The 10,453-nt window shown below is 36.9% G+C and overlaps 1 protein-coding gene across 1 annotated transcript in view; it reads right to left on the bottom strand.

Annotated features, from left to right (window-relative positions):
- Window positions 1-1,219: 1,219 nt before the first annotated feature.
- The window catches only part of LOC128643630 (signal peptidase complex catalytic subunit SEC11A), a 58,662-nt gene continuing 49,428 nt past the window's right edge, over window positions 1,220-10,453 (bottom strand). The window contains exons 4-5 of the mRNA XM_053696463.1: window positions 1,914-1,971; window positions 1,220-1,622 (exon numbers count right to left, since the gene is read on the bottom strand). Of these exons, the coding sequence (XP_053552438.1) occupies window positions 1,572-1,622; window positions 1,914-1,971 (109 nt within the window). The 3' untranslated portion in view covers window positions 1,220-1,571. The remainder of the gene's footprint in view (window positions 1,623-1,913; window positions 1,972-10,453) is intronic.

Genomic DNA, 10,453 nt, shown 5'->3' with positions numbered 1-10,453 from the left:
CTTTCCTTCAGTATCCTTTGTTCTGTTCTTGAGAGCATACTTGTAGGCTAAGGAGTGTGCACGTATCTTGAGCACCATATGGAAGCGGCATTAGCAATCTTATAAATATCTGTACAGTGTCCAAGCATGTGTACGCTCCTTAGTCTACCTCTGTATAATCTCATGGAAAAGAATGAGTTTAACAAAGGATACTAAGAGAAAGATGTAAATGTTGTAATAAAAGTAAAGTGTCCATTTCATTTCAGCTGGATCTCTCAGCAATGTTGTCAGAGGGCTCTTCACTTATTATATAAAAAGTCACTGACAGCAATAAACATGTCTGTGTAGAAATCTACTAAAAATATTTATTGTGTTTTAGAGAGAAAAAAAAAAAATACAGCAAGTGTAAGCAGATCCACTAAATTAAAGTGCAGAATTGGGATATTTACACAAAAATGGAAAAAAATCCATAAATGACTATAACTGCAGAGCTTTGTATATATGGAAATAAAATTAACATTCTGAGCCGATATTCAAAGCTCAGAATTGTATTTACGTTGTCCTCTAAAGCAGATAATCATAAATGTGCAACATGTTACTAGATTCCCAATAGCTCTTAAAGGGACACTGTACCCACTTTTTTTCTTTTGTAATTCAGAAAGAGCATGCAATTTTAAGCAACTTTCTAATTTACTCCTATTATCAAATTTTCTTCGTTCTCTTGCTATCATTATTTGAAAAAGAAGGCATCTAAGCTTTTTTTTGGTTTCAGTTCTCTGGACAAAACTTTTTTATTGGTGGATGAATTTATCCACCAATCATCAAGGACAACCCAGGTTGTTCACCAAAAATGGGCCGGCATCTAAACTTACATTCTTGCATTTCAAATAAAGATACCAAGAGAATGAAGAAAATTTTATAATAGGAGTAAATTAGAAAGTTGCTTAAAATTTCATGCTCAATCTGAATCACAAAAGAGAATTTTTGGGTACAGTGTCCCTTTAAACCTACTGCTTTCACCAAATGGTGTCACAGACAAATCGTGATGACCAAGAGTGGGGAACATTTAGATGCACAATTTCATATAACACTCTACCTGTAAACAAGGAGACCATAAGGCAAACAAATCTATAGAACACACTATTTACCTGTAACAACACCTCCAGATCACAGTTTTTCCAGAGCTTCAGCCATATTATGGAATACACAGCAATTCTAATAGGCACTTCTGTACATAGGCTTCAGAATACAAACACAGAACTTTGGCTTTTATTTTTAATATACATATATAAAAAAAAAATATCCACCAATAGTACAAACAAAAATCATAAACAGTGCAGGAGATATGAACTGTATCCATCTGCTTCCATGGAAGTCGAGAAGCAACAGCAGGTGGTCTAATTTAAATATTCCACTTTATTCCTGAATTAACAAAGAGCAGTTACACATATGTATAAAAAAAAAATACTGTCTTTCAAATGTAAAACTTTACACTGCTAGATGAGACATTTCCTTCCACAGTTCTTGTCCTTTGAGGTTTAAGCACTGGCTGAATATGTGCTGTCACACTACCGAATATCTTGCTGTCTCTATTATTCTCTGTGCACAAGAACAAACAGCCCTAAGAGGAACAGAACTGCATACTGAAAGAGAGTGAGAAAACAAGATTAGGTGGTCTGTTTGGAAATAACAATGGTTAAAAGATAATGTATTATTCCCCTCTAACAAGACATGGAAAGTTATTCTTTTTACATCTAAATAACTGGCAGCTAGGAAAGCCCTGTACTATAGCAATGGATATTAGTAAAATGATGATAATACCCACAGGTTATGACTAATCCAACAAATGTTATTGCACAATGCTGATCAAAGACAACATTTCTGCTTGTATGAAACAACTGTCAAAGCATAAACTTTAAAGAAATGCAGCTTACCTTAAATTTAGGATAATCATTCATGAGGATCGTAACAATCCCAATGTATGGAACAAATCTATAATTAAGGGAAAAAAGGGCACACTAAATATTTGTACGCAACACTTAAACAAAACAATGGCACGTGACAAAATTTAGCAATACTTTGGAACCAACTAGTTTGATAAGGAGCAAGGTGTGTTTTTAAAGTCCAGGAGTCAACCCCAAAACGAAATATCCCCCAATGCATTCAAGCTAAACAAAAAAATTGTAACTGGTCAGAGAAGGCAAGAAATTAAAATTTCATCATACTTAAAGTGATGGTAAACAATAGATTATTTTGTACTGTGTGTTGATTTAATCTTATTGTTTAATAATTGATTAATTGCAGTTTTGGACGCTGACCGCAAGTATATAAAAACATAATTTATGTAAGAACTTACCTGATAAATTAATTTCTTTCATATTAGCAAGAGTCCATGAGCTAGTGACGTATGGGATATACATTCCTACAAGGAGGGGCAAAGTTTCCCAAACCTCAAAATGCCTATAAATACACCCCTCACCACACCCACAAATCAGTTTAACGAATAGCCAAGAAGTGGGGTGATAAGAAAAAAGTGTGAAAGCATAAAAAATAAAGAATTGGAATAATTGTGCTTTATACAAAAAAATCATAACCACCACAAAAAAGGTTGGGCCTCATGGACTCTTGCTAATATGAAAGAAATGAATTTATCATGTAAGTTCTTACATAAATTATGTTTTCTTTCTTTCTTTTTAATTAGCAAGAGTCCATGAGCTAGTGACGTATGGGATAATGACTACCCAAGATGTGGATCTTTCCACGCAAGAGTCACTAGAGAGGGAGGGATAAAATAAAGACAGCCAATTCCGCTGAAAAATAATCCACACCCAAAATAAAGTTTAAATGATAAGCAGAAGATTCAAACTGAAACAGCTGCCTGAAGTACTTTTCTACCAAAAACAGCTTCAGAAGAAGAAAACACATCAAAATGGTAGAATTTTGTAAAAGTATGCAAAGAAGACCAAGTTGCTGCTTTGCAAATCTGATCAACCGAAGCCTCATTCCTAAACACCCAGGAAGTAGAAACTGACCTAGTAGAATGAGCTGTAATCCTTTGAGGCGGAGTTTTACCCGACTCAACATAAGCATGATGAATTAAAGATTTCAACCAAGATGCCAAAGAAATGGCAGGGGCCTTCTGACCTTTCCTAGAACCGGAAAAGATAACAAATAGACTAGAAGTCTTTCGGAAATTCTTAGTAGCTTCAACATAATATTTCAAAGCTCTAACAACATCCAAAGAATGCAATGATCTCTCCTTAGAATTCTTAGGATGAGGACAGAATGAAGGAACCACAATTTCTCTACTAATGTTGTTAGAATTCACAACCTTAGGTAAAAATTTAAAAGAAGTTCGCAACACCGCCTTATCCTGATGAAAAATCAGAAAAGGAGACTCACAAGAAAGAGCAGATAATTCAGAAACTCGTCTGGCAGAAGAGATAGCCAAATGGAACAAAACTTTCCAAGAAAGTAATTTGATGTCCAACGAATGCATAGGTTCAAACGGAGGAGCTTGAAGAGCCCCCAGAACCAAATTCAAACTCCAAGGAGGAGAAATTGACTTAATGACAGGTTTTATACGAACCAAAGCTTGTACAAAACAATGAATATCAGGAAGATTAGCAATCTTTCTATGAAAAAGAACAGAAAGAGCAGAGATTTGTCCTTTCAAGGAACTTGCAGACAAACCTTTATCCAAACCATCCTGAAGAAATTGTAAAATTCTCGGAATTCTAAAAGAATGCCAGGAAAAATGATGAGAAAGACACCAAGAAATATAAGTCTTCCAGACTCTATAATATATCTCCCTAGATACAGATTTACGAGCCTGTAACATAGTATTAATCACAGAGTCAGAGAAACCTCTTTGACTAAGAATCAAGCGTTCAATCTCCATACCTTTAAATTTAAGGATTCGAGATCCTGATGGAAAAAAGGACCTTGCGACAAAAGGTCTGGTCTTAACGGAAGAGTCCACGGTTGGCAAGAGGCCATCCGGACAAGATCCGCATACCAAAACCTGTGAGGCCATGCTGGAGCTACCAGCAGAACAAACGAGCATTCCTTCAGAATCTTGGAGATTACTCTTGGAAGAAGAACTAGAGGCGGAAAGATATAGGCAGGATGATACTTCCAAGGAAGTGACAATGCATCCACTGCTTCCGCTTGAGGATCCCTGGATCTGGACAGATACCTGGGAAGTTTCTTGTTTAGATGAGAGGCCATCAGATCTATTTCTGGAAGTCCCCACATTTGAACAATCTGAAGAAATACCTCTGGGTGAAGAGACCATTCGCCCGGATGTAACGTTTGGCGGCTGAGATAATCCGCTTCCCAATTGTCTATACCTGGGATATGAACCGCAGAAACTAGACAGGAGCTGGATTCCGCCCATACCAGAATTCGAGATACTTCCTTCATAGCCAGAGGACTGTGAGTCCCTCCTTGATGATTGATGTATGCCACAGTTGTGACATTGTCTGTCTGAAAACAAATGAACGATTCTCTCTAGAAGAGGCCATGACTGAAGAGCTCTGAAAATTGCACGGAGTTCCAAAATATTGATCGGTAATCTCACCTCCTGAGATTCCCAAACCCCTTGTGCTGTCAGAGACCCCCAAACAGCTCCCCAACCTGTCAGACTTGCATCTGTTGAAATTACAGTCCAGGTCGGAAGAACAAAAGAAGCCCCCTGAACTAAACGATGGTGATCTGTCCACCACATCAGAGAGTGTCGTACAATCGGTGTTAAAGATATTAATTGAGATATCTTTGTGTAATCCCTGCACCACTGGTTCAGCATACAGAGCTGAAGACGTCGCATGTGAAAATGAGCAAAGGGGATCGCGTCCGATGCTGCAGTCATAAGACCTAGAATTTCCATGCATAAAGCTACCGAAGGGAATGATTGTGACTGAAGGTTTCGACAAGCTAATATCAACTTTAGACGTCTCTTGTCTGTCAAAGACAGAGTCATGGACACTGAATCTATCTGAAAACCTAAAAAGGTTACCCTTGTCTGAGGAATCAATGAACTTTTTGGTAAATTGATCCTCCAACCATGATCTTGAAGAAACAACACAAGTCGATTCCTATGAGATTCTGCTAAATGTGAAGACTGAGCAAGTACCAAGATATCGTCCAAATAAGGAAATACCACAATACCCTGTTCTCTGATTACAGACAGAAGGGCACCGAGAACCTTTGTAAAAATTCTTGGGGCTGTAGCTAGGCCAAACGGTAGAGCCACAAACTGGTAATCCTTGTCTAGGAAAGAGAATCTCAGAAACTGATAGTGATCTGGATGAATCGGAATATGCAGATATGCATCCTGTAAATCTATTGTGGACATATAATGCCCTTGCTGAACAAAAGGCAGGATAGTCCTTATAGTTACCATTTTGAATGTTGGTATCCTTACATAACGATTCAATATTTTTAGATCCAGAACTGGTCTGAAGGAATTCTCCTTCTTTGGTACAATGAAGAGATTTGAATAAAACCCCAGCCCCTGTTCCAGAACTGGAACTGGTATAATTACTCCAGCCAACTCTAGATCTGAAACACATTTCAGAAATGCTTGAGCCTTCGCTAGGTTTACTGGGACACGGGAAAGAAAAAATCTCTTTGCAGGAGGCCTTATCTTGAAGCCAATTCTGTACCCTTTTGAAACGATGTTCTGAATCCAGAGATTGTGAACAGAATTGAACCAAATTTCTTTGAAAAAAACTTAATCTGCCCCCTACCAGCTGAACTGGAATGAGGGCCGCACCTTCAGGTGGACTTGGGAGCTGGCTTTGGTTTTCTAAAAGGCTTGGATTTATTCCAGACTGGAGATGGTTTCCAAACTGATACCGCTCCTGAGGATGAAGGATCAGGCTTTTGTTCCTTGTTGTGACGAAAGGAACGAAAACGAATATTAGACCTAAATTTACCTTTAGATTTTTTATCCTGTGGTAAAAAAGTTCCTTTCCCTCCAGTAACAGTTGAGATAATAGAATCCAACTGAGAACCAAATAATTTATTACCCTGGAAAGAAAGGGAAAGCAGAGTAGACTGAGAAGACATATCAGCATTCCAAGTTTTAAGCCATAAAGCTCTTCTAGCTTAAATAGCTAGAGACATATACCTGACATCAACTCTAATTATATCAAAGATGGCATCACAAATAAAATTATTAGCATGTTGTAGAAGAATAATAATGCTATGAGAATTATGATCTGTTACTTGTTGCGCTAAAGCTTCTAACCAAAAGGTTGAAGCTGCAGCAACATCCGCTAAAGGTCTAAGAAGATTACCTGAACACAAGTAAGCTTTTCTTAGAAAGGATTCAATTTTCCTATCTAAAGGATCCTTAAAGGAAGTACCATCTGCCGTAGGAATAGTAGTACGCTTAGCAAGAGTAGAGACAGCCCCATCAACCTTAGGGATTTTGTCCCAAAATTCTAATCTGTCAGATGGCACAGGATATAATTGCTTAAAACGTTTAGAGGGAGTAAAAGAATTACCCAAATTATTCCATTCCCTGGAAATTACTTCAGAAATAGCACCAGGGACAGGAAAAACTTCTGGAATAACTACAGGAGATTTAAAAACCTTATCTAAACGTTTAGATTTAGTATCAAGAGGACTAGAATCCTCAATTTCTAATGCAATTAGGACTTCTTTAAGTAAAGAACGAATAAATTCCATTTTAAATAAATATGAAGATTTATCAGCATCAACCTCTGAGACAGAATCCTCTGAATCAGAAGAACCAATATAAGTATCAGAATGATGATGTTCATTTAAAAATTCATCTGAAAAATGAGAAGTTTTAAAAGACTTTTTACGTTTACTAGAAGGAGGAATAACAGACATAGCCTTCTTAATGGATTTAGAAACAAAATCTCTTATGTTATCAGGAACACTCTGAGTATTAGATGTTGACGGAACAGCAACAGGTAATGTAACAGTACTAAAGGAAATATTATCTGCATTAGCAAGCTTGTCATGACAAACAGTACAAACAACAGCTGGATGAACAGATACCAAAACTTTACAGCAGATACACTTAGCTTTGGTAGCTCCAGCACCAGGCAGGGATATTCCAGAAGTATCTTCTGACTCAGCTTCAACGTGGGACATCTTGCAATATGTAATAGAAAAAACAACATATAAAGCAAAATTGATCAAATTCCTTAAATGACAGCTTCAGGAATGGGAAAAAAATGCCATAGAACAAGCTTCTAGCAACCAGAAGCACAAAATAATGAGACTTAAATAATGTGGAGACAATAGTGACGCCCATATTTTTTTTAGCGCCAAAAAAGCCGCCCACATTATTTGGCGCCTAAATGCTTTTGGCGCCAAAATGACGCCACATCCGGAACGCCGACACCTTTGGCGCAAAAAAACGTCAAAAATGACGCAACTTCCGGCGACACGTATGACGCCGGAAACAGAAAAAAATTTTGCGCCAAAAAAGTCCGCGCCAAGAATGACGCAATAAAATGAAGCATTTTCAGCCCCCGCAAGCCTAACAGCCCACAGGGAAAAGTCAAATTTTTAAGGTAAGAAAAAATGATTTATTCATATGCATAGTCTTGAGAAAGGCCCTTTTTTGAGGGCAGAAACGCGTTGACATATTGGTAAGCATTACTTTAAGCTTTACTTCATTCTCATATTGGATACACTATGTTGTGAATTTCTTTTTTTTACAGGGACACTTTTTAGGATACCATAGGAGCAGCTGACAGGTGCTAGGATCCAATCAGCTACTTCAGCAACCACACTCAGGAATTTGGATCTGTTAAAGTAACTAACATTGGAAGGAATCAATTTCCTCACTTTCACCTTGCTTTTCATCACCCATTTTTTCCATTTTTTTGTTTTGATTGACTTATTTTTGTTCTTCACTAACATTTGTTGATCAACTTTTTGAACACTTTTTTGGATTATATTTTATATTTTATTTTTTATGTTATTGCATATTGTGTATTTTATTTTTTATGTTATTGCATATTGTGTATTTTATTTAATTATATCTTAACCTCACTGGATTAAGTAGCTAGCATTTTTATATCCATTTGCACTCACTCACTATTTGATTGTATCTATACATTTATTTTGCTACCCCCCTTTTTTTGCACTGCAGTGCATTTTTTTATTTTTTGGAACACTATTTTTGTAACACTAATTTTGAACACTATTGTTTGTATTATTGTTTATTAGTTTTTTGCTTGATGCACTTGCTACAGTTGTACTTAGGCTAATTCTGTTTTATCAGTATAGACTCTTATTCTGGTGTACCACTCACACTGATCACCTGTTATTACCTCTGTTTTTATTGTAATTATCAGCTTTGGCCCTTTGAGCAGCTTCTGTAAGATATTCCTGTATTTGTAATTTTATTTATATGTGCTTTTTACATTTTTTATATATAGTCTTTTATTACTGATGCTTTTTAACATGGTTCATTAAATAATCTTCTTTTATCTCTCTGTGAGTATATTTATCCCGTAGAAGGAGATCACTGCATTCAAATAGGCAATACTCTCCTCACATCCCTTTGACATTCACTGCACGCTGAGAGGAAAACCGGGCTCCAACCTGCTGCGAAGCGCATATCAACGTAGAATCTAGCACAAATTAACTTCACCAAAGTTTGTAAAACTGATTTGTGGGTATGGTGAGGGGTGTATTTATAGGCATTTTGAGGTTTGGGAAACTTTGCCCCTTCTGGTAGGAATGTATATCCCATACGTCACTAGCTCATGGACTCTTCCTAATTACATGAAAGAAATAAGGATCTGTAAAGATTAAGTCATCAGTAAAAAAAAAAAAAAAAAAAAAAATTACGTGCCTAATGGAGAATTGTGCTTATTGGTTCCTAAAACCTTGATAATAAAACTTTTAAAGATAACAGCAATGTAAACGTGGAAATACAAAAATTATCATTACAACATTTTTTAAGAAGCATCAAACAGGTTGAGATCTGTGCATATCCTAAAAAGGGCTAATTAAGTAAAAACAGTTTGCATAAAAAAATTGTTTAAAAATTGTTGGCAAGTATTTTAAAATAATTTTCAAAAATAAGCAAAAATACTTAAAATAGCCATGCTGTCTGGACACTGTGCTCCACCCCTCTTATCAGTGTTTAGACACAGGCATTGTATTTCATCTGAGTTCACAGCTTCTAGGCATGCTCCAGCAGATAATCCCTATTCATTTGCGTATTTTACCAAAACAACAATGGATATAGCTACAGCCATAAAAGGAATTGTGTGGGGGGAGTTAGAGCTGTACAATTCAGAAACTTAAAAGAAAGGGTTAATGGCGAGGCATTGTAGTATAAATTTGCAGGTAAAGTAATTAATAGACAAAATATAAAAATATGTACATCTCAACTTATGTCCATTTAACCAAGTATATGTAACTGAGTTAAAAAGGCATATACTTTTTTTTTTCTTAACTTAGTTAAGTTAGGGGGTGTTAGGTTAGGGGGCTTAGTGATTAGATTAGTTCTTTGCGTTGTGGGGGGATGGCGGTTTAGGGGTTAAATAGGTTTATTGCATTGTGGGGGGATGGTGGATTAGGTGTTAATAGCTTACTTAGGTTTATTGTGTTAGGGGTTAATAACTATTAGGTACTTTGCGATGTGGGGGGTTGGCGGATTAAGGGTTAATAGATTTTATTCGTTATTGCGGTTGACAGTTACATATTATACATGCGTTAGGTGTTAGTTAATACTTTTAGGGAGTTGCAGTGCTCATATATTCAGCGCAAGGCTTGCTGCGTCTGCTTATGTGCCGCGTGGTGAAAATGGAGTAAAATTTCTCTATTTTTACAGCGTAAGTCCTTGCGCTGAATATGTGATACCGAATTGAGACGCCGGTTCCATGTTAGTTTATGGGAGTAAAAACTGTGGGCAACGGGTGAAATATACGCGCTTTTGCGGGCAATGCAGCAGATGTAATCTCGCCCTAGATGTTAAATTCTTAGGCAGACAACTTGACCACTACTCTATCAGTTCCCACTGATGCTTTTAAATGTATTTAAAAGTGATACCCTATGTAAGTGATACAACAAAGCAAATAAAAAATGTGATCAAACAAGCACAGTGCAGATAAAAATGCAAAAAAATATACTTAAAGGGGCAGTAAACCTAGCAAATTATGTTATATAATTCTGCACATAGTGCAGAATTATATAAAATTAGCTTTGAGCTAGCTTTTTTACAACGAAAACAGAACGCTGCTCCTGCCTCTACTGAGCAGATCTGTTTTCTTCTCCTAAGCGCATCGCGGGCACGCTGTCTAGTCACAGCGCGCCCGATCGTGCTATTAAACTCAATGTAGCTACATTGAGTTTAATAGCGCAATCGGGCCGGCTGGGATTAGATAGCGTGCCGCAATGCGCTTAGGAGAAGAAAACAGATCTGCTCAGTAGAGCTAGGAGCGGCGTTCTGTTTTCATTGTACAATATCTGT

The sequence above is a fragment of the Bombina bombina genome, unplaced genomic scaffold, assembly GCF_027579735.1.
Source record: "Bombina bombina isolate aBomBom1 unplaced genomic scaffold, aBomBom1.pri scaffold_1057, whole genome shotgun sequence".
In the NCBI taxonomy this organism is placed as follows: domain Eukaryota; kingdom Metazoa; phylum Chordata; class Amphibia; order Anura; family Bombinatoridae; genus Bombina; species Bombina bombina.
The sequence above is the reverse complement of the archived record's forward strand: the minus strand, read 5'-3'. Positions and strand labels throughout refer to the sequence as shown.